At 37.5% G+C, this 25,067-nt stretch overlaps 1 protein-coding gene and 3 non-coding genes across 6 annotated transcripts in view; 2 read left to right on the top strand and 2 right to left on the bottom strand.

Moving 5' to 3' along the window:
* The window catches only part of LOC109418934 (uncharacterized), a 135,115-nt gene that overhangs the window by 80,367 nt on the left and 29,681 nt on the right, over nucleotides 1–25,067 (bottom strand). For all 3 annotated transcript variants that reach the window (XM_029873456.2, XM_029873457.2, XM_029873458.2), the window contains exons 2-4: nucleotides 4,187–4,592; nucleotides 2,943–3,353; nucleotides 1,972–2,220 (exon numbers count right to left, since the gene is read on the bottom strand). In XM_029873456.2, coding sequence (XP_029729316.1) covers nucleotides 1,972–2,220; nucleotides 2,943–3,353; nucleotides 4,187–4,592 — 1,066 coding nt within the window. The remainder of the gene's footprint in view (nucleotides 1–1,971; nucleotides 2,221–2,942; nucleotides 3,354–4,186; nucleotides 4,593–25,067) is intronic.
* Nucleotides 14,028–14,099, top strand: Trnap-ugg (transfer RNA proline (anticodon UGG)). Its single transcript has one exon. It is a non-coding gene; the product is annotated as a tRNA-Pro (tRNA).
* Trnap-ugg (transfer RNA proline (anticodon UGG)) lies at nucleotides 17,537–17,608 on the top strand. The gene has a single exon. It is a non-coding gene; the product is annotated as a tRNA-Pro (tRNA).
* Nucleotides 18,099–18,170, bottom strand: Trnap-ugg (transfer RNA proline (anticodon UGG)). The gene has a single exon. It is a non-coding gene; the product is annotated as a tRNA-Pro (tRNA).

Here is a 25,067-nt window from a genome sequence, read left to right as displayed (position 1 = left end):
CATCATTTGATCCTTTCTTCCTTATTATTTTCATCAAAAAAATGTGAAGGAATCACTAAAGCATTTTTTTAGAAATTCATAGATGAATTACTGGAACAATCTTTGCAAGATTTTCTAAAAATTTTCGAAAAATTTTGAAGGAATAGCTAGTGAAATATCTGAATTATTCCTGTAAGAAGCTTCAGTAATCTCCAGAGAAAAATTTCGCATAAATTTTAGATAACTTTTTAAGAGCTAGTAGAGTTAATAGACGCTAATACTGGTAGGAAGTTAGTTTTTTTTTTATCTCAAGAGCTGGTTTCTCAGTGAGCAACTTGGATTTCAATGACACCACTGCATGAAATATACAGCTGTACTTGTAACTGCATGACCAGTGTTGCCAGCTACTATAACAGTTGTATAATAAAATAACATATAAGATTTATGTGTTATAAAATAACACTAAAGATGTTACTGGATGTCTACATAAACTACAGAACATTCGAATTCAAAATTTTAGCTTAAAATCGTATTGGTCGTTGTACAGTGTTGTCAATTGCAGAGATTATTTTGAAGAACTAAAATTTACGGATACAAGTACTCAAGATGAATCTAGAAGGCCTCGCTAGTAATGTGTGACGTTCATACAGTTTTTAATGAACATTGGAAGTATCCCAATTGTAGTGGATTATATAAATAGAGTTTTATGTTTAGTGCAGCACTGCCCTTGGACGCATACATGTCACATGTTACAATAGAAAAACCAGAGAAAAACACATTTGAAGTTTCAAAATAAACTTTGACTATTCTCGCATTTGATCGACTTCAACGCAATTCAACTATCGAAACATGTATAAATTCAGATGTTGACAAAATATTTCAAAATTATTTATCAAAATATGACTTTTGACATAAAAACCTCAGAAATGTCGAAATGTAACATGACATTTATGCGTTCGACGGCAGAGCAGTGCTGCCAGAAAAAAAATACTTTGTATTATTCTATGCAACATAGAATAAAATTTGACGCTCACTTAAATTATGCTGACAAATCTGATAGATTTTTAAAATTGTATTCATATATTTGGAATTTTTTATTATATTTGACAGTGTTGCCATCTAACAGCAGAAATAACAATATCAGGAGCAACCATCAGATGGCCTTTGATGGCTTTTCAAACATAACATGCGTCTACATATTTAGAAAAGTGTTCAAGATTAAGAACAATGATTGGGAAAGACGTTAATCCGAATAATGAACGTGAAAAATGAACGCAAAATAAGGTCAGAGTGAAGTTGAATTCTTGACGTTTAATATAAGAAATCATCAAAACATCATTCCGTAAAAGCACCGTTTCTCGAGCATGACTTGCCCAATCTTGGTGAAACTAAAGGTTCTTGTTTCAGAGTACTTGACTACAAATATAAGGATGAACATATATTGTGACATTTCTGTTAAAATTTTCTATATTTTATTTATTTGTATGATTTCATCATGGAATTTTTATATAACTTTACTTTTCACTGACATTCTTTTTGTGACACAATTGTCTATATAAATTCACTTTGTCAACCTTTGACAGAGAAATATTTAAATTGTCTAGAAATCCCATTAAAATGTCCTACCTTTACAAACTCTAACGACTATACTAGTTATCTATGACACAACTGTAATAAAAAAAATCTTGTTCGAAATTCCAGAATAGCATTTCATGTCATCGATTGAAGCACGTACTTACGAATAAAGTATCACAATGGTGCAACGCTTAGAAAAAAAACCGTAATAAAACATCAATTCCATCATTAACCACTCCCCCAGCATTGAAAAATAATATGTCCAATTTTGTTGCCATAAACCGAGCCACTCTCGATGATTGCACCGGAGTCAAACCACACACCAACCGACGGGAGCTACTCGAAAAATAATTCACCGAATCGGTAAAAACAGAACTCTCATCGATACCGCCGTGTGCGCGCGCGGTTGGTACTCACTTTGATCTCGCCGGATCGGTCCCGTCCATCGATAGGTCCTCGTCGCTGTCGCCTTCCCGCAAGTGGGTGGTATTGTGTATCAAAATACGTACTTGTCGCTTGTTGTAACTGGTGGCACTGCTACTGCTACCACCGCTGACGCCGCCGCCACCACCGCTACCAGTGCCACCAACAGGACTCGAGTAGGCCTCCTTGTCATAATTACGCACAAGTGGTGACGTCGGTTCATCGTTGATGGCGGATGTTTCCCTGAAAATCGAAACGAAGCGCATGGTTCAATGATGGACGTGGAATCGAATTCATCACTTTTGTTGATGACAATTGGTGAGCTGGTCTACTACGGATCAGTAAAACTTTTTAAGAGAATAATGGATATGAAAAAGTGAAACTAAGAAATGAAAAATAAGATAACATGTAGAGTAAATGATAGAAGTTGAAAAAATAAGAAAATGATATAAATATATAAAAGAGAAAACCAAAAAAAATGGAAATAAAAAAACCAGAATGAAAGATAGAGGATAGAAGATAGAAGATAGAAGATAGAAGATAGAAGATAGAAGATAGAAGATAGAAGATAGAAGATAGAAGATAGAAGATAGAAGATAGAAGATAGAAGATAGAAGATAGAAGATAGAAGATAGAAGATAGAAGATAGAAGATAGAAGATAGAAGATAGAAGATAGAAGATAGAAGATAGAAGATAGAAGATAGAAGATAGAAGATAGAAGATAGAAGATAGAAGATAGAAGATAGAAGATAGAAGATAGAAGATAGAAGATAGAAGATAGAAGATAGAAGATAGAAGATAGAAGATAGAAGATAGAAGATAGAAGATAGAAGATAGAAGATAGAAGATAGAAGATAGAAGATAGAAGATAGAAGATAGAAGATAGAAGATTGAAGAACAATAACTATTCCGTTGAAAGCTATTTATCATATGGAAAGTTATAGCCTAAACTACTGCCACTCACCGTTGCAACTGCTGCATTTGATCATCCTGCACGCTCTCCGCATGTCCTTGTTCGGACACCACCACCACAGGCTGCCCAGTTCCTCCGTCTCCATCGCCTGACCCATCGTCCGTATCTCGTTTGTGCACCTTTTTCCTACGCTTCCGTCTATATCTTTCGTACTTGTAGACCTGCTCATTCACAAGAACATTCCTGCCTTCGAGCGGCTTACGTTTGCCACTTGATTCCATTGTCCTCGTTGATCTGACTTGCTCGACCAAGTGCCTCCTACCCCGGTCACTGGTCCGGAGCCCCTCGGGGCGATCCGATGGAATGCTCCTCCTCCGTATTCGATGACTTCCTCCTCTCTGCGGCGGTGACGATTGCATGTGAAGAGTGTTGTTGTTGATACCGAGATGTAATGCTTGTTGTCTGGAAATTGGAAACTGTTAGCCAGGAAATTGTCTCTCTCTTGTTCATCCCCCCTTGGAGTGGAGCTTCCCTTTTGCTAGTCGGATTATGCTGGCTCTAATCCGGCAATTCTTTTCCAGAAAGGAATAGACTTTTCTCCAAAGTGTGGCAAAAAATGAACTGCACTCAACAGTAACTGTATGCCATATGTATACAAGAATGCAATTTTGAAAAATAGTGAAAAAAAAAACAATTACAACTAGCATTAGGCATCACCATTCACGTGATTTACGGGTTTTGCATTTCAATGCTGCTTTCAAAAACTTGAAGGCTCTAACAGAATATTGAAAAATTAAGGTGCAACGTTCTCTGAAAATTGTCAATTTCTCTTGTCATGACTTATGTAGTTTGCACTGGCATCTGCAAATAAACTTCGAGTTTTAGCTGTCTTAAAACCCAGAATCTGAAACAAGTACACAATTTTTAGTTCAAAAGATATTTGTCATATATTTGTTAACATATAGGGTAAAAGCACTAGTCTTCGCCCCCTCCACACATTTTCCATTTTTTATGTATGAAGTGGCGAAGATTAGGGCAGAATTTTAGGGGAGCGAAGTCTAGTGTTTTTACCCTAACTTATGGTAATGGCTTCAGAAAAACTTAAATGCCACATTTGGATCAAGCCTTAGGGCACAAAAAAGTGGTCAAGATTCGGATCCGTTGAGCTGCCCAGATTTATTATTTACTGAATTATAACTCCCCTGCCTGCATGACCCCACGGCCCACACTCTATATATTATTAACAATCAGAAAACACCACCCGTACAAATCCGTCCGCGAATCACCGTACCTACCTGGTAAACGCCACCCGGTACAGTTTGGCCAGGTTTCCCTCCAGTTCCGGGTAATCCTTCTTGCCGAACAGCCCCCCGATGACCGTCATCAGCCAGAAGCGCCTGTCGGTGGGTGTAACGTTATCAATCGTCTCGTCCACGATGCCCCCACCGCCGCCGGCCGGAGGACAATCGAAGATGCACAGCTCATCTCCGGCACCGCCGCCGTTTGCGCCCCCACTGCTGCCACTCCGGTCGATGTACACCGTGGCCACAACGGTGGCCGTTTTGATGATTGCATCCTCACTGATTGGAAACCGGTCGAAGGGATTAAGGGCCGACGATGGGCCATCGCCCGAGCCGGTCCAGAAAAAGTCCCGGATGTCCTGTTCCGATGCGTGCAGGTAATTGCCAATTATGTAGCCATCTGGAAGAAGCAAGAAGCGAAGATCGGATTAGTTCGGCGAAGTGGTTCGGTGGAGCATGACGGCTTTGGCAAAGACGGAACAGTATGAATTTTCGCTGAGTTTTCATTGATTTTAGGAAGCATCTGAAAAGATCAGTGATGGATATTTCATTTGTCTGAAGCAATTTTAAAATAAAACTATTGTTATTGTGTTGATATATGTTTTCAGGGAAAAAAAATGCAATATCATTCAATATACCTGTTGTGGTGGCGATTCAATCGTTGAATTAATTTTCACAGCAGATCATTGGCGTAGCTAGGGGGGGTTCCAGGGGTGCCTGGCACCCCCTAGAACAAATTTGGCACCCCCTAGAATTTTTCTTGTCAGACACCTAAAATTTAAAACTTAACACAATAATTCTAACATTTATTAATGGCACATTTCAACAAAACTTAGGCACACTCAGAATTACTTGTATACTTGTTGTACGTTTCAGCGTTTTGGATATTGGAAAGAACAATCAACAGACTTTTCTATGGATTTCTCCAGAAATATCTCTATCTATTTATGCAGTGATTTCTCTAGGCTTCCTTATGGATTCCTACTGATTTTTTTCAATAAACTTCTCATAGGATTCTCCAGGCAGTCCTGATGGGGTCATACATACTACATTCTATGGAAATTCTTACTTTGATTTTGATACTTCCCGGAATTCTTCTAGGGATTCCTCTAAAAATTTCTATTGGGACTCCTTCAGGAATTCCTGGCGGGATAATTCAAGACAATCTTCCTGGGATCCTTTCAGAAGTTTCTCCGGTGATTCTTTCAGGAATTCCTTCAGAGATTCATCCAGAAATTTCTCATGGAACTCCTCCAGGAGCTTATATTGACCTTTCTCCGGGAATTGTGGCTAGGATTCCTCAAGCAACTCCAAAAATTCTCACTGTGGTACCTTCAGGTATTCTACTAGGGAAGTTCCAGAAATTCTTCCGGAAAATCTCCCTGGGATTTTTCTAAAAATCCCTTCGGTGATTCTTCCAGAGATTTCTTCAAGGATTTATCCAGGCAATCACACGACTCGACGCGGAACAGTACATAACACTTTTTGTTCTTAGAAATAACGAAAAAAGGATATAAATTTACCTCTTTTAACGACCGGTTTCGGGTTTGTTGTCACCCATCATCAGGACGATGTCCAACCAGAACATCGTCCTGATGATGGGTGACAACAAACCCGAAACCGGTCATTAAAAAAGGTAAATTTATATCCTTTTTTCGTTATTTCTAAGAACAAAAAGTGTTATGTCCTGTTCCGCGTCGAGTCGTGTGTTTGTGATATAGTTCTTACGTTGCAATAATCTCAAAAATATGAGTGATTTATCCAGGACTTTCTCCAGAGTTTCTTCCAGAAATTCCACAGAGGATTTCTCCAAGAACTTCTATTGACCTTCCTCCATGAATTCCAGCTGGAATTCTTCAAGAAATCCCTATTAGGACTCCTTCAGAAATATTTCTAGGAAATGCTCCTGACATTCTTACTTGCTGCAATACTTTCGGGAAATCCTCCTGAGATTCCTCCAGAAATTCCTCCTGCGATTCCGTCAGGGATTCCTCCAGTATACTTCTACCGATTCTTTCAAGGTGAACTGTAGGTATTCCTCCAGGCATTTGTTAGAGGAACTACTTTTAGGTATTCCTGACTCTAGGATTTCTCTAGAAATTTCTTCTATGAAACCTGCCGGAATTCTAAGATTTCCTCCAGATAACTAAGGAGCTTTAGAATTTATGCTACGGAATCTTCTAGAGCTTTCTCCTGTCTTTTTTGCTTGAATCTTTCCAGACAAACTTCCTGGAACTCTTGCAGAAATTTCTTTGATTGTTCTACCCCGGATTTCTCCAAGGACTCATCTAGGAATTCCTTCAGAGATTTTATCCAAAGATTTCTCCAAAAATGTCTGCAGCAACTCCTTTTGGCCTTCCTCCAAGGATACCTCAAACAACTTTTCATGCGGTTCTTTCAACAATTACTCCAGAAATTCTTACTAGAATACGTCCAGAAATACTTCTAGTCATTCCTATACGAATTTATCCTAGCATTGTGGCTGGAATTCTCCCGGGAAATCTTTTTGAGATTCCTTTAGATTTTCTTTCTGCGATTCATGCAGGGCCTTCGTTATAAATTCTTCCAAAATACCTTCACCGGTTCTTGCAGAAACTTCACTAGGTATTTCAAGGATTTTTTTCTTGGGATACTCCCAGGCATTTCCTGAATAGTTTCCTCCAGCAATTCCTCCTAGGATTGATGCTAGAACCCTTCTTATAATACCTTCTGAGATTTTTTTTCTGTGATTTCTTCAGAAGCTCTCCGGTGATTCCTCCAGTAATTTTTATCCAAGATATTTTATCCAACGATTCTCTCATAAGCTTCTCATGTTCTTCATCCAGGAATTTCAGCTACATTTCTCAAGCTATTGATGCTGTGGTTCTGCCAGCAATTCCCCCTAGGACTCCTCTAGAAATTCTTACTGAAATACCTCCCGGAATTCATCTAGGGATTCTTCTATGAATTTCTCCAGGTATTCCTTCAAAAACTTGCTGGAATTATTCAAGGCAACCTTCATAGGAGCCTTGCCTTCAGTGTTTCCTCCTGGAAATCCCAAAGGATGTTTTTCCTGGGATTTCACCAATTTTTTATCATTGAATTCCTCCAGGAACCCAGGAACTCTTGACTTTCATCCAGGATTAGGATTCCATGCCTCTAATGTTTCAGCAATGCCTCCTAGGTCTCCTCCAGAAATTCTTATTGTGATACCTGTAGGAATCCTTTTACGAATTTCATCTGGCATTCTAGGAATTGCTAGGATTCTTCTAGACAATTTCCCTTGGATGCTTTCAGAAATGCCTTTGATTCTTCCAGGGATTTTTCTTAAGATTCTTCCAGGAGATTCTCTAGAGTTTTTATTAATGGATTATTCTAGAAATTAATCATGATATTACTCCTGGAACTCATGTTTGTCTTCTTCAAGGAATACCAGCTGAAGACATCCCAATATAAATATTCAAGAGGATTCCCTAAACGAATTTCGGGAATAATTGGAATTTCCAGATAAATCCTAGGAGGTATTACTAGAAAAATCTCTAATGAAATCCTATAGGGATGTACGGGAAAAACTAGAAGGCTAATTGACAAATTGAGAAATGGATGAGATTCGAACCCACGACTCCGTGTTCGCTAGACCGCAGTATGGTCATTTCTTTCATACAGCATGTTTTTTTTTTAATTTCTGCGGTAGTTTCATTGGAATTTAATTTATTTAATTACTTTGGATATTTTTTATAATTTCAATGGCTATTCTTCTGAAATTATTTTAGCCTTTTTTCAGTTGCTTTTTCAATTTCTCAGGCAATTTTATCGGTATTACTTTTGCAATTCTTTATGATCTATTTATATCGATTGCTTCCGAAAATTGCTGAATTGGAAATCCAGAAATTCTTAAATGGGCTTGCTTGAAGAAAATCCTATGAAATTCACGGAAAACTTCCCGACAAATTCCCAAAGATATTACTGGAAAAATTTTCATCAATATTACCTTAGAACTTTCAAAGTACTTGCAAAGGAATTCATATAAGAATTACCAATGGAATTCCTGAAGAAAATATTAAGGCTTTTTTTTCTAAATTGGCTAAATCCAATCGCAAAATAAATTACCGCAATATATTCAATAAAAATTTACACAAACATTTACAAAAAAAAAAATCGAAGAAATTCTCAAAGAATTTTCCGGAATCATCAAAGGAATTGCTGCATATTTTTTTTAAAGAATTCCAAAAGTAATTGTCGTAGTATCACCGTGACAGATATAAAGAATTATAAAGAACCACCAAAGATTTTTTTCGAATACATTCTCTTAGGAAATCTTTAAGAAATTTGCTGAATCAATTTCCAAAGGAATTACCGAAGAAGCTCCCAAATTAATAATCGAAGTTTCCAAAATTTCCAAGGAAATTTCTGATAAAATTCCCAAATAAATTTTCAATGAAAGTAATATCGGAGTTGCCGAAAGTATTCCAAAACTATGTGCTGCAGGAATTTCTTAAATAATTACTGAAGAAAGTGGAGCGGACCTGGTGTGGTGGTTAAAACACGTGACTGTCATGCCGATGATCTGGGATAGAATCCCACTCCCGACAAACTCGTCGCAAAATGTGAGTTCTTCCTTCGGAAGGGAAGTAAAGCGTCCCGAGATGAACTAGCCTAGGGCTAAAAAATCTCGTTTATACAGATAAAAAAAATACTGAAGAAATCTAGAAGAAATTTTCTAAAGAATTTTCATTAAAATTATAAAAGCGATTTATAAAAGAATTTCCGAAGAAGTTTTCGAAGGAATTGGCGAAGGAATTCCGAATAGCATAGATAATGAAAGTCCAAAAAAAAAAGATATTACCGAAGAAAGGAATTACTGAGAGATTTGCAAAAGAAGTCTTAATTGAAATAAATTGTAAAACAATTTCCAAAATACAAATTCCATGTATTATACGCAATCAAGTTATTAAGTTTCCAAACCTCACATCAGTACAACGGTTTGGATTTTCCAGAAAAAACTGTTCTTTAAAATATAGCGCGTTTAAATTTTCGTTCTATTTTTTTCCGCGACGCAGTATATCATTATACTAAGAAATTGAGGGTGGCTCGGTATTTCCTTTAAAAAAAAGCAAAATAACTTAGAAGCCACTGAAACTGGCACCCCCTAGGCACCCCCTAGGAAAAAATCCTAGATACGCCAATGCAGCAGATTAAAACAAACATGGAGCACCTTGAACTAGGAACAGGTTTATTCATTAATAATTTTAAACTATTTTATAATATTACAGGGAACCGAACCACTTGAGCAGTGGCTTCTATTTTTGGGCACTTTCCGCTATAACTCAGTCAATTTAAACCAATTGACACTTTTTTAGAAAGCAGTGAGATAAGTATAGTACAAAATTTCAAGTCAATTTAGTTGTAGCGGAAAAGAGCCCAAAATAGAAACCACTGTCTAAGTGGCTCGATACCCTATGTTCTCACAGTGCTTTCTTCCACTCACTATTTGCGGTCCAAATCTTCTAGATTAATTCAATTTAATTAAATTATTACTAAGTTTCAGCGAAAAATTCAATTTCACGACCGCTTATTCAATCCTCCTATTGGTTCCAATATTTTTGTCACTTGTAACCATCCGTAGTTACCGCGCCAATAAAACCTGACGAACAAAAAATAATAAAATGTTTCTAAGACGCATTTTGTGCTGAGCCATACGCATATCCTCACAACAACACAGAGACGTTTTTGCAAATCACATTACACTGGGACCTCTATTTAGGTAGAATCCATAAGATATAATCTATTTGGGTACCTCCATTAAAGTAACGTAACCCAAATGTAATTTGATTGTGTTCACGTTAGTTTGAGTACTTATGATTAGGGATAAGTTTGGTTTACGGTAAAGAAGCGGCAAGAGAAGTTGGTAGGAGTTAAGGGCGTGTTGGAGGTTTGAACTACACAGATAAGAAAAAAATATGAAAATTACTCGTCATGTAAACTTCAGTTTAGTCATGTAAACTTTCAACTTAAAAAGACACGGACACGTTTAGTACTTCCAGTGAGCTGTTTGCTCTTTGAAGAAAGCACAACACTAAACAACGCACTAGCATGCAACGCCCAGTGGCACAGCCGAAAACTTTTCCTGACAGCAGCGGAGGGAATCGAACCCGCACTCCTAGAACGATGCGACTAAATGCTTGGTGACACTAGCCGCACGACCACGAAGCCACACTAATGGTTTATATGATATATTATGTAAATTTGGGTTATATTTCAACTAATTATTCAAGAGTAAATATAACGAAATGTATAATGAAAAATAAGTAAATGAATTATGAGTCAATAAAAAATAAATCAATCAATCATTAAATTGATAAATGCAAAACTGTAAATAAAAACAAAATAAACAAATAATAGCGAAAAAAATATTTCAGTTGTTTAAGGTCCATCAACAACGATTTTCACGATCATTTTGAATCATCTAAGTTGTCACTTTAACCTTTGCGACCCAATGACCTTTTCGGTCCAATGACCTACTGGAATAAATAAACACTTTGATGTATAAAAATGTTGCGGCCACACGATATATCGACCTGTCCACCTTTTCGACCTAACAATATTTTCGGTCTATGAACCTTTTCGACCTAATAACGTTTTCGGCCGTACGATCTCATGGCTTATTTCGATATTACTGGATATGATTTGAGATAAACTGCTATGGAAGAGCGTGAACTCTATATAAATAAAAAAACAAATCCATTTACGTAATGAATCTATTAAAGTATTGACGACATACTAATTTTGGGGTGTGAGTGTATATCTAAATAATTGAAAATTTCAAAGATATTTCACTATTCAAATCAATAATCAATAAATAAACTTATGAACGAATAAAAAACTTAAACATAAATTGATTATTTATTACCAAAAAATGAACTAACAAAAAATAATTACGGGCGAAAAAATAACAAACAAACAAGGAGACACATAAATTAAACAATGTAAAATGTCTTTAATAAATAATAATAATAATAGTAATTGGTTACACTGGTTTCAAAATAAAACGAAAGTCGTGAACCTAAAAATTTAGTGCTGATTTCAAAACCGTGCTTCAAAAAATTTTAAGTAGAACAGTTTTTAAGTTTTTGTTCAATATCGAGTTTTACAGTTTTTTAAAATATGAAATTTACTAAAATTCCTTTGTCCATAAATTAAAAGCTGAATATAACACCTTTCGATTTTCATGATTTTAGAGCCAAAAACTCCAATGAACAACCGCTATCTTGAATTTGGAGTCGCCATCTTGGATTTTAGACCGCCATGTTGGATATTCTGATCGCCATTTTTGGACTCCAGACATCTTCCTCATACCAAATTTACCCTTATTGCATGGTTTAGGGCCTTAAACTCCTTTAAACAGCCTCCATCTTGAATTTGAAGCCGCCATCTTGAATTTTAGAACGCCAACTTGAATGTTCATATCGCCATTCCGCGATCGTCGGACATCTTCCCCTTACAAAATATACCCATATTGCATGGTTTTAGGCTTAAACTCCAATAAACAGCCGCCATCTTGAATTTAGAGCCGCCATCTTGGATTTGAGACCGCCATCTTGGATATTCAGGTCACCATTTGTGGACTCCAGACATCTTCATTATACCAAATATACCCTTATTGCATGGTTTAGGGCCTAAAACTCCGTTATACAGCCGCCATCTTGGAATTGGAGCTGCCATCTTGGATTTTAGACCGCCGTCTTGGATATTCAGGTCGCCACTATTGGACTCCAGTCATCATTCATGTACAAAATATACCCTTTATTGCATGGTTTAAGGGCCTAAAACTTCGTTATTCAGCTGCCATCTTGAATTTAAAACCGCCATCTTGAACTTTAGATCGTCATATTACATGTTCGGTTCGCCATTTTTGGACTCCGAACATCTTCCCCATGCAAAATATACCCATATTACATGGTTTTAATGCCTAAAACTCCGTTAAACAGCCGCCATCTTGAATTTGGAGCCGCCATCTTGAATTTTAGACCACCATCTTGGAAACTCAAATCGTCATTTCCAGACATCTTCCCCATACAAAATATACCCATATTGCATGGTTTCAGGGCCTAAAACTCCATTTAACAGCCACCATCTTGAAATTGGAAGCGCCATCTTGGGTTTTAGACCGCCATCTTGGATATTATGGTCGCTATTATTGGACTCCAAACATCGTCCACATACAAAATATTGCCTGGTTTAGGGCTTAAATCTACATTATACAGCCGCCATCTTGAATTTAGAGCCGCCATTTTGGATTTTAGACCGCCATCTTGAATTTTGGACCGACTTCGTAGAATTTTCGGTCTCCTGTGTTGATATTCGCACAAAATTTTTCAACCATGCTGAAGGTTACAAAAATCGTCGCAGTTTGATGTGTCGCATGATGGGGCTTGGTTCAGTTTTATATGTGGCCAGTTCTACCGGTGCTGGTCCGGATCACTCAAATGGCCATAACTCCGGAACGTCTCGACCGACCATTTTCAATAGCAAACAATGCGGTAAAATTCCGGTTCGATTCGAGCTATAATCCAAAAAATCGACCAATGGGAAGTGCTTTAAAAGTGAGTGAACTTGTTGTACACAACAGACATACATACACACACATACATACAGACATCACCTCGATTCGTCGAACTGAGTTAAATGGTATATGTGACTTGACCCTCCGAGCCTTCTATCGAAAATTCGTTTTTTGATTGAATGTATAGCCTTTCAGAACACTTTGGTGTACGAGAAAGGCAAAAAGAAATAATACATTAAGAAAAAAGAACACAGAAAACAAATATTTTAAATGAATTATAAAATATATTCATGCTTCAAACAACTACATAACATCATAGAACAAAATCACCGTAAACATTAGAAATCGACAAAGTAATGAGAATTTAGTTCTAGTTAAAGTCTAGCTCAAATCAAAGAAAACACACATCAATATTTGAATGGTTAGTAGACTGTGGCTTATTTTCGAAAAGTTGTTGAAACTTGGAATTTGTAAGCTCTTCTGGATTCAAATGACATAAAAAAGAAACCTCTGAGATTGGGCCTCAATATTGAATTTTTGAGTAATAAAAAGGTGATTTCAATTTTTTTATGAATCTCTCTAATTGATTTTCGAATAAACTTGTAGAACATGAAATTTTCCTAAAGTCACATAAAATATGAGTTTCTTCTTTTAACACAAAAAAAATTTTTTTTCACTCGATCGGCTTCATATACCTACATATTTTAGCGTACTTCTGCAGGTATTTTTTTCATTGTCCAATATTCATTTAAATGATACTTTTTTCCAAAACTGTCAAATACGCCATAAAGCTTGGTTAATCATGTAAAACTTTAGTTTAGGACGATTTTTGGCAGCTTTTTCTTGAAAATGATTTCGATAATATTCTAAAAATATCTAAAGAAGCACGCTAAAAGATTTGAAATCGGTTAAGTGATTCAAAAGTTACGGCCATGTAGATGTTTTTTTTTTTTGTAAAAAGAAGAAAAAAATAGGCTAATTCCTAAAAATCTCATATTTTGACTTTGGAAAAATTAAATGGACTACAAGTTTATTCGTAAAGTAATTTGAGAAAGATTCATCAAAAGATTGGATATCGATTGAAAATTTAGGAAGCTAAGGCACTTAAAGCGAAAGCACCTTTTTATTACTCGAAAAACGCCTCAATTGCGCACCATCTAAATCTCAATATGTTTGGCTTAAGCTCAGAGATTTTTCTTTTTATAGATGAATTCTAGGTTTTAACAGATTTTCAAATATAAGCCACAGCGTAATGGTTAGGCATTAGGCAGACTAAAATGAACATTCGTAGGTGGCTCAATGGTCTAGGGGTATGATTCTCGCTTTGGGTGCGAGAGGTCCCGGGTTCAAATCCCGGTTGAGCCCGAATTATATTTTGTCAACAAAGAGTTTTCAGCACATGTATTACAATTAATGTAATGTAAATCATGTAGCTGGTGGTGAGAACACATACAATATTGTGGGTACATTTGCCGAGGAACATTTTGCTTTGATTGTGCTTCAGATTAAGCCTGTATTGTTTATTTTCAAACTTAAAGCATTTGACCCAGCAAATCAGTTGCCGAATTGAATAGTATGTATAACACGTACGTCCCCAACCGACGAAAATTTTAAAATTCAAATGGCTGGTTCTCAGCCATTTTTTGCACCAATCGATCACAAATTCCTTCTAGTTTTAAGAACCAGAGTCTACTTTACGGAAGCGGTCATGGTTCCGGAATTATTCCGGGGAGTCGTGGGGTAACCTCCTTATCGCTCATGGTGGCCACATTGTAACGTTAGCTAAAACCTCACATGCAGCATATCAATCTTCATGATTTTGCAAAACAAGAAATCTAGAATGCATTTCGAGACTTTCTGGACATATTGACCACTATCGGAGATACTCCGGGAACTTGGTACCCCCGGGAAAGTGGCCAGTTCATGATTTTTTCTGAACCCTATCTTGCGACATATCATTCAACATACAAGCAAGTATTGATTACTTTTTCCAAACAAATTTCTGTAAAAGCAGTATAGTATAGTGCTTCGTGACAAACTTTAATTACCCAAATAATATTAGCTTCAAAATTCAAAATATTGAAAATGCCATTGGTGATTGGTGTTTTTGATGTTTTTAAACGCGTATTTTTTTATCGTAGAAATATTGATGATTTGGTCACCTTTCAGATATCATTGTTTCTTTTGCATTAAATCGCAACATTTAACATAATTTGAATTTTCCCAAATATGTTTATGTATTTTATTTATTAGGAGCTTCACGGAGCCAAATTTTTTTGCACTTAATATTTAAAATATACACATGATAATAAATTTTTATTCATATCTGTAAGTAATGGGAGGCAGCCAGGGTATTCGTGGCAGCTCGAGGTTAGAAGGTCACATTTTGAGGGATGGACAGGGTAAGGATTGGACCAATGGTTTCACTGCAGCTCATCCGGGGGCGAATCGCATCTTGCTAGCGCGTTCAGTGCCATGTAGTGTTGGTATCAATTTGTTGTGGGGCTTCCGGATGACCAGGAGCAGCTTGTTAAAGAGGACAAAACAGAGAGAAAAAAACTGTAGAAAAAAAATCAAGCGAAATTAACTTTTATACCAGCAGAGCGAAGAAAGTCGAACATACATCCAATGTATATGACATCGCGGATCCTCAACACATCTCTCACAAGAACAAAGGGTTGTCTACCTCGGGCCTCAAGGGTATCCAAAAGTAGTTCACTGGAGGCGTCATTATCAGGGCACTGCCAAACTATGTGGTTGATGTCATCATAACCGGAACCGCACTTTTTACAAAGATTGCTCAACGCGAGGTAAATCTTGTGTAAATACGCATCTAGCGAGTAATAGTTGGACATAAGTCTTGACATCACTCGAATGAAGTTTCGACTTACATCCAAACCCTACCAACACACTCTCAAAGAAATATTGGGAATAATGGTATGTAACCACCGTCCCAGCTGGCCATCTCGCCAATCATTTTGCCAACTTTGAAGAGAACTCTGGCGAACAAAATGGAAAAATTCATCATGTGAAATTCTTCTATCATAGATTTCACTTTCCTGTGCGCCCACCTTTGCGATTGCCATAACTTGAACAAAGTGAGGGGACCCATACAAAAATAATCTTGTATGATCTTTCGACCATCTTCTCTCTTATTTTTGTAAGAAAGTAAGCTGGATGTTGTACGGGTTTCATCGATGAGAGTGCCTCAATAGAACTAAGAGTATCCGAGAAGATGAAGAAATGGTCTGCGGGCATGTTGGAAATCATCCCCAAAGCGAAGCTGATTGCTGCCAACTCAGTAATGGGTTTATGTTTTAGGTTTTTGAAGTTTTCGTAAGGCTGTGAAATTTTTATTGAATACATCTAAACCAGTGGATCCATTTATACGAGACCCATTAGTTAAGAATCTCCTACAAGAATCGACATTTTTATACTTTTTCGTTTCGAGGAACAGATATACATCGAAGTTGAAGAATTTATGAAGCAAGGGAGTTAAACATGAGCCTAGGGGTAGGCCCATGTAGCTGATTCTGGAAGTTGTCAGTTATTTTTTCAAATCAGTCCATCATAGTGTAACGTTTTCAAATTCGTTTTCCATACATCATTAAAGGTGTTTTCTATTTTTCCCAATGATAAAAAAAATCATTTTCAATCATTTTTCAACGACATTTTTAGATTTTTTTTTTTTTTTTGAAGGTAACAAACATTTTTCACCAGAGAAAAAATCAAGAGATACATTGTCAAAATAACAAACAAATAAATAAATAAACACTCATGATACAGCTTAATTGATTTTACAACTCCGTTTTTTAATCTCCTTCACGGATGTCAAAAAGATATAAAACGGTTTTTTTAAGATTGTTAAATTTTTTGAATATTCAATTTAATTTTAGGGACTGTAAATTAATTACGTAAACATTTATGGGGCAAGGAAGAGTATGAGATATATTACGCGCCATACAAAATTGTTTGAGTTCTCATACACAAATCTTACAAGGAGGAGGGGTGTCTACAAGTCATGGGAATTCCCTTAAGGCTCAAATAACCTTCATTCAATCATAGCATAGCATAGCATAGCATGAATACTTGCACAAATCTTGGATGGAGTTGCAAAGTTGAATATTTCCATTGACATTGCTGATGTCGCTACTATCTACAATGTCATAGATTCACTCAGCTCCACACACCTGGCCAAGTCCTTGCAAGCATTTATAAATCCCTTCATCAATTTAGAAAGAGCCCAGAACTGAAGCATCTTCCAATAGATGAAAGGATGTTGAAAATAGCGAATTTTCAACCTATATGTAGTTAGAAAGTAAATATACTGAAGTAGAATTATTTATAAATAAATAAAATTGGAAAAATCTCACCAATTGTTGTGGGGTTTTTGTGGTTCAATACCGATCATCTAATTGTCTTGATTAATGTTCTTCTCTGTAAAGAACAACACAATACTCAGCAAAGAACAACACAATACTGAATACTAAACACCCGCGCATCTATTGTTTTGATTTTCACTCGAGACAATAACGAACGCGATCGATTATGCTGCCATACTCACCCTTACAGGAATGATGCATGCACAGCAAAAAACAACACAGTACTCAACCTTCATTCAGTCATGAGCAATTATCAACTATTTAAACTGCCTTTGAGTTTTTCAATGCGAATGATAGTTTGTTTCCTCTTAAATAATAAACGGAAATCTTCCTAGCTAAAATTTAGTTCTGTAGGATGACACAGATCTATATTGAAATTTTTGCGTAATAGTCAGACAAAAAAAAACAACATTTGTAGGTGGTTCAATGGTCTAGGGGTATGATTCTCGCTTTGGGTGCGAGAGGTCCCGGGTTCAAATCCCGGTTGAGCCCGTATTATATTTTATTCATGAAGAGCTTTCAACACATTGGAATGCAAATCAAGCTAGAAAGAGCACACAATTTTGCAGAGGCGAATTTGCATAGTGTTTACGAATTTCACTACAGATTGAACCTGTATACTTTGGTTTTCAGACTTGAGCATTAAACTCAACAAATTGGTAATAAAATCAAAGCGCCAGCGACAAAATTGTACAATACACATATTTATGTTTCATAGAATAAGAAGACTATTCGGTTCAAATTGTATAATACTAGTATGGTTATCAATTGCTTTATTAACTTTCCAGGAGGAGCGCCATTGAGCAGCTGCAACTGCACCGCGCTCGCGATGCATACGACGAGCGAGGTTTTTCGGCAGTGTTGTACTTTTTACAACGGCGCGCGTCCTGAAGGGTAAAATTTGACAAAAGTTTACCGACGACCTCGGTAGTCCCATGTGAGTGAATAAAGTGTTACTAGTCTGGCCAATAAAATTAAATTCGGGCTCAACCGGGATTTGAACCCGGGACCTCTCGCACCCAAAGCGAGAATCATACCCCTAGACCATTGAGCCGCTTATGGTAACAACAAATTAAATTAACATCACAAAGCTATAAAACTGATCAACAAACCAGCACAAAAACGATCAACGTAACTAGACTCAGCGACGACGAACCTGCTTGCACCGCCGCACCGGAGCTCACGAAAGACCCAAAGCAAACCAACGAAAGTGAAAGTTACGGACAGCAGTAAGTGCCACCCCGCCGAGAGTGCGCTGAAATAGACTTGAACGTCTAGAGAGGGGCAGTATCGTTGTTCGCCTTCGTTGTAACTACGGCATCAGGCTTACGCTGCGACTGCCGAACAGTGTGCTAGTCGGTAAAGAAGACATTCGAAGTTATTTCGATTACGGGTCCCCTTCCCATCGCGCGCGGCCATGGCCATAGAGCCGCCACCAGGTAGGGGTCTGAAAATTGACACAGGCGAATTCGGAATGGTTGGTGAAGTCAGTTGCATGCTTGCGTTCGGCTTGTTCACATGGCTCGGCAGCAGACTTGATGCAGTCGCAGTCGATATGACTCTTTAAATCTTCTACAGTATTATGGTTCCAATTAAGCAAAATCTGAAAAAAAAAAAAAATCAACGCATCCAGCACAAATGCAACTAATGAGCTCATTGTGTTCCAATCGGAAGCGTTTTAATTTTCATTTCCACCACAAAGCCACAATCTCCAGTGCGCAGTACAATATCCGAGTTGAAACCGCGAGCATACAAAATACGCGAGAAAAAAAAATCTATGGGTCTACAATCAAAACTACTGATTCATCACAAATTCACCGCCACAATACCTGATGGATGGAAAACGACGCACAACGGCGAGTGACACACTTTTTTTCCTGTACCTGTCTGTGGTCAAATTAACTTCCGGTTGGAAAACTAAAATAAAACTCTGGATACCGTACGGCGAGGGCAAATTGTTCCAAGTTGGTTAAACACTCGAACTTTAATATAGGTAAAATTTATCTGAGTAAACTCTATTTAAGTAGCTCTCGTGTAATGCAACTACTACTGAAATGGAATTTGATTTTATTAAGAGGGAGATTGAAGTGAAAAGGGATCACGCCAAGGGGCATTTTTGAGCCGTATTCACAAAAATGGTAAATCGTAGAATCGACTACTTCTATCATTTTTTCTTGTCATTAACGATGCTTGCAGCACATCGGAGATGCAGTACAAGATTTGAAGTGGCCAGGCCTACTGTGCAGCGAACCACTGCAACAAGTATGTTTTAATTCACACATATATTCTGTTCTTAGCATAATTGTCCCATTTAACAAGAATTTAAGAAGAAGTTTAAGAAGAGTTCACGGAAACGTTCATCTCAGGGACTTTTCAAGGTAGTCAAGGAAAATTCGGGGGCTTCCAAGGGTATTCCAGAGGCGTCACAGGAGGTCGTAGGAGCATTTCAGGGGATCACGGGGGTACCTGTAGGTCTGTGGGTTGTTTCAGGAGGTCTCAAGGATCTTCAAGGGGCTCTCGAGAGTTTTCAGGGGCATTCAAGGGAGTACAAGGCGTTACAGTTGGCACCAGGAGGTCTCTGGAGCGCTTCAGGGGGTCTCAGAGATTACAAAGGGATTCCAGTGTCATTTCAGAGGTTAACTTGGAGATCTCAGGGGTGTTTCCGGTAGTCTTAGGGGCGTTTCAGGAGTCACAGGGGAACGCAGAGAATTTCACGGTGTCTCAGAAGGCATTAGAGCGATTCCTGTGGCATTTCAGAGGGTTACCGTGAGTATCTCAGGGGTGTTTCAGAAGGTCTTAGGGGCGCTTCAGGGGTAACAGGAGATCACATAGGGTTTCAGAGTGTCTCAGAAGGTATTAGAGCGATTACAGTGGCATTTTAGAGGGTTACCTGGAGATCTAAGAGGTGTTTCAGGAGGTCCTAGGGACCTGAAAAGTTGACTTTAGAGGTTTAGTGTCTTCGAAGAAGTTGTTTGAAATGTTAAGACCCTTCTTTTGAAAATATCGCTAATGACGAATTTCGCGCCAACTCGACCAACGGTTGGCTGCACCCTCTCAGAATCGAACGAAACTTGGTGGGCATGAACAATAGGTCTTTCTAAGCAACTTTGCATATTTTGTTTTTCGAAATTTTTCAAGAGTAACATTTGAAGAGGGCTTAATTTTTTTTCATAGATTTTTTTTCAAATCGATGTAACCCAAAAATGACAAGACCTAAAAAACAGTGTTGTATGGCGGACTATCGTGAAATTCCATGAAGTTTTTTAGAAAAATATCCAAAAAATACAAAACTAATTCCTACACTGAAAAATAAAGGTTTTAAAAATTTAAATCAATATTACAAAAAACCCTATGTTTTTAAATCGATGATTTTTTTTTCTGGAAAAAGGTATTTCAATTACCTACATTTTCTCCAAACAATGTTGCTGTGACATATTTAAGGGAAAAAAGTTTTTCTAACAAAAACTTTTTTCATGTCTACATTGAGTGAATATTTTTCATCGTGTTTCGTGTCAACATGACCATATATAGGTTCAGTAGCCTATTATCAATCAAAGAAACTTTGTGGATGTTTAAAAATTTGTTTAAGAAGCAATTTTGCATAATCTAACATTTATCTAGACTAACATTTGAAAAGGGCGTATTAGGGTGTCCCACACTTATATGAAAAACATAAAATTCGAAAAATGACAAGTCTTACCTCCAGGAGCTACGATCAGCATTTGAGCGAAACCGAGTTAGTCTAGGGGTGATACACAAATTATGTCACGCAAAATTCGACCTTTTTCAACCCCTGCTCTCCCTAGCGCTCTCCTCTATGTCACGCTTTTTGTAATTTGTGCATAGCCCCTAATGGAGCGCTCAACGAGCTTGAAGTTTGTATGGGAAAACTTGGCCAAATGTATGGAAAAATCTCAAGCTTTTGATTTTTACCGCTAGGTGGCGCTGCAAGCGTTCAATTAATAAAACCTTAGCTATTCTTGCAGGTGACGATATGTCAAACAACTTTGTCGAAGACCGCAAAGTGATCCGAAGCCTGATAACAATTTATACCCTAGATAAAGTGAGGTGAAACATTATTGTCGTTTTTCCAATACATGTAAAGGAATATCAATAATGAAATCCCAATGCTTCGCCTCACTGACCACTTACGGGTCTTCAACAAAGTTGTTTGGCATAAAGTCACCTACAATAATACCAAAGTTTTTATTAATTGAAAACTTACAGCGCCACCTAGCGGCAAAAATCAAAAGCTTAAGATTTCTGCATACATTTGGCAAAATTTCCCCATACAAACTTCAAGCTCGTTGAGCGCTTCCTTAGGGGCCATGCACAAATTACGTCACGCTTGAGGAGGGGAGGGGGCGAGGTTTTGCAAAACGTGACGACCCATACAAACAGTGGTCCCATACAAAAAGCGAGACATAGAGGGGAGGGGGGGGGGTGTTGTAGACTAATTCGGTTTCGCTCAAATGCTGAACGTATCTCCTGGGAGTCCAAAACAATCGATACAGGAGGTAAGACTTGTCATTTTACAAATTTTATGTTTTTCATATAAGTGTAGGCCACCCTAATACGCCCTTTTCAAATGTTAGTCTAGATAAATGTTAGATTATGCAAAATTGCTTCTTAAACAAATTTTTAAACATCCACAAAGTTTCATTGGTTGATAAGAGGCTACTGAACCTATATATGGCCATGTTGGCACGAAACACGATGGAAAATATTCACTCAATGTAGACATGAAAAAAGTTTTTGTTAGAAAAACTTTTTTCCCCTAAATAGGGTGACAATGGGTATTATCGGCAGGTTTGTTCTCTTCGTCATGGGGGGTTTTTGTCAGCCGAATTGATTGAAACTTGGCCATATAATTCAGCTTAGTTGGGAAGGATTTGAGACCAACTCTGGGTTCAATAGGTTTCAAAAAACCCCCAAAGACGAAGAGAACAAAACGGCCGAGAATAGGTAATTTCCCCTATGTCACAGCAACATTGTTTGGAGAAAATGTAGGTAATTGAAATACCTTTCTCCAGAAAAAAAATCATCGATTTAAAAACATAGGGTTTTTTTGTAATATCGATTTAAATTTTTAAAACCTTTTTTTTCAGTGTAGGAATTAGTTTTGTATTTTTTGGATATTTTTCTAAAAATCTTCATGGAATTTCACGATAGTCCGCCATACAACACTTTTTTGTAGGTCTTGTCATTTTTGGGTTACATCGATTTGAAAAAAAATCTATGAAAAAAAATTAGGCCCTCTTCAAATGTTACTCTTAAAAAATTTCGAAAAACAAAATATGCAAAGTTGCTTGGAAAGACCTATTGTTTATGCCCACAAAGTTTCATTCGATTCTGAGAGGGTGCTGCCAGCCCCATAGAAGGGTTGGCGCGAAATTCGTTTAACCGTTATGTGGCCGGCAAACTTTTTGCTTTTTTCAACACCGTGTATTTTAAATGGGTGCTGGGTACCCGGGTACCCTGCCGGCCACATAAGGGTTAATGTAATAAGAAGTGAGAGTGAAATTAGTTTTTTTTTCATAAGTGAAAATAGCGTGTTTAATCTTTCAGCAAAGTTGCAAAAAACGTCATTCTGAGAAAGCTTGTCGAACAAACTTTTCTTCTATCTGCTAAATTTTTAGAGATATGTGCCGCCTTCGTGAACGATGCAATACCAGTTGAATAGTTTGAGACTTATTCTATATATTTATGGGAATTTTCATATGTTCTACAAAAGATATTCTGCAAGATAAGATACGTCTTTCTTTTGAATACAGTGAAAAGTTATTGAAAGTATTTTGCTTTTTTTAGATGAATACAAGCTTATAGTTTTTCGCTGGGTTAACACTAGTCCAAGGGACGTTTCATGGGATTTCAAGGGGGTTTCAAGGGGTTCCAGGGGGTCTCAGAGAGACGTATCAGTGGGTCTCAGGAGGTTTAAGGGGGTCTCATGGGATTTTAGGAGGCTCCGGGGGTCTCAGAGGTGCTTATTATTTTTGAAACGCTCCTGTAATTCCCATAATCTGATTGAAATTTCTCTGAACACCATTAAACTCCTGAGACCCTTCCACAAAACTCCTTGAAACGCCTTGAAATGTCCCTAAAATGCCTTGCACGCACCAGGAAGATCCGTAATTCCATTGAAACGCCCTTGAAATCCCCATAATATATTTGAAATTCCCTCTAAATTCAATGGAACACCCTTAAAAGGTTCCTGGTACCTCCCTGAAATAAACCTGTAAACCCCTTAAAGTGCTCCTGAAATGCCTCGAAACGCCCCTGAAACCTCCATAGTCCCATTAGGACGCCCTTGAATTGCCCCTGAAACTCCTTGAAACGCCTCTAAAAGGTTTCACAAATTTCTACAACGCACCAGAAAACCTCTTGAAACGCCCCTAAAATTCTATCGCACATTACTCCGGGGGTCGACAAGTTTCACTTTGATTCAGTAATTTCCCTGAATAGCTAGTTAAACTTCAAAATTTAATTGAAACCTTACTTCAATCAGTTGAGATCTTAAAAATGTCATTTACATATGGAAACAAAACACACTTATAGCAACCTGACGGGACCATCGAATAAAGGAAATATTGACTACTGTGGTCAGAGGGGCCGTTCATAAACCACGTAGACTTTTTGGGGAGAGGGGGGGTCTGGCCAAAGTCTACGCTCCATACTAATTATATCTTTATATGCACAAAAGTCTACGAGGAGGGAGTTGTGGGGGGTTTGAAATGGTCAAAATTTGGTCTACGTGGTTTATGAACAGCCCCAAAATAGTATCGGAAAATTATGGTACTGAAAATTCCATTAACTCAAGGAATATATGGAATGGGCCTTAGCATCGTCAAAACAATAACAATAACAATAACAATAACAATAACAATAACAATAACAATAACAATAACAATAACAATAACAATAACAATAACAATAACAATAACAATAACAATAACAATAACAATAACAATAACAATAACAATAACAATAACAATAACAATAACAATAACAATAACAATAACAATAACAATAACAATAACAATAACAATAACAATAACAATAACAATAACAATAACAATAACAATAACAATAACAATAACAATAACAATAACAATAACAATAACAATAACAATAACAATAACAATAACAATAACAATAACAATAACAATAACAATAACAATAACAATAACAATAATCTTTCAATATCAAACCGTTCATATACTAAGTAGACTTCCAGGGAAAAGGGGTCTACGCTTAGGGGTCTACGCATAGGGGCCCATATAGCCGAGGCGGTAAACGCACGGGTATTCAGCATGACCATGCTGAGGGTGACGGGTTCGATTCCCGGTCGGTCCAGGATCTTTTCGTAAAGGAAATTTCCTTGACTTCCTTGGGCATAGAGTATCTTCGTGCCTGCCACACGATATACGCATGCAAAATGGTCATTGGCAGAGGAAGCTCTCAGTTAATAACTGTGGAAGTGCTCATAAGCTGCACACTAAGCTGAGAAGCAGGCTTTGTCCCAGTGAGGACGTTACGCCAAGAAGAGGACCAAAAAGAACAGCCTATATTTAAAAGAAGGATAAATTCATGGGTAAACCCGTATCAGTAGATTCAGCATCAATAAAGTATCTTCGTGCCTGTCACACGATACACACATGCAAAATGGTAATTTGCAGAGGAAGCTCTCAGTTAATAACTGTGGAAGTGTTCATAGAAGCTGAGAAGCAGGCTTTGTCTCAGTGGGGACGTAACGGCAAGAAGAAGACCCAATGACCATTCGGCCTGATGACCATTCGGCCTAATGACCTTCGGCCGAATGGCCTGCCCAGACAACCAGTCATCGTATAAGATGTTGCATAAGATGATAAAGTGGAGGCCATATGCGTGCATGCCTCCATTTAGGCGCATGTAAAATGTACGCATATCGCCTCCACTTTGACATCTTATACAA

Source organism: Aedes albopictus, chromosome 2 (assembly GCF_035046485.1).
Source record: "Aedes albopictus strain Foshan chromosome 2, AalbF5, whole genome shotgun sequence".
Classification (NCBI taxonomy): domain Eukaryota; kingdom Metazoa; phylum Arthropoda; class Insecta; order Diptera; family Culicidae; genus Aedes; species Aedes albopictus.
The sequence above is the reverse complement of the archived record's forward strand: the minus strand, read 5'-3'. Positions and strand labels throughout refer to the sequence as shown.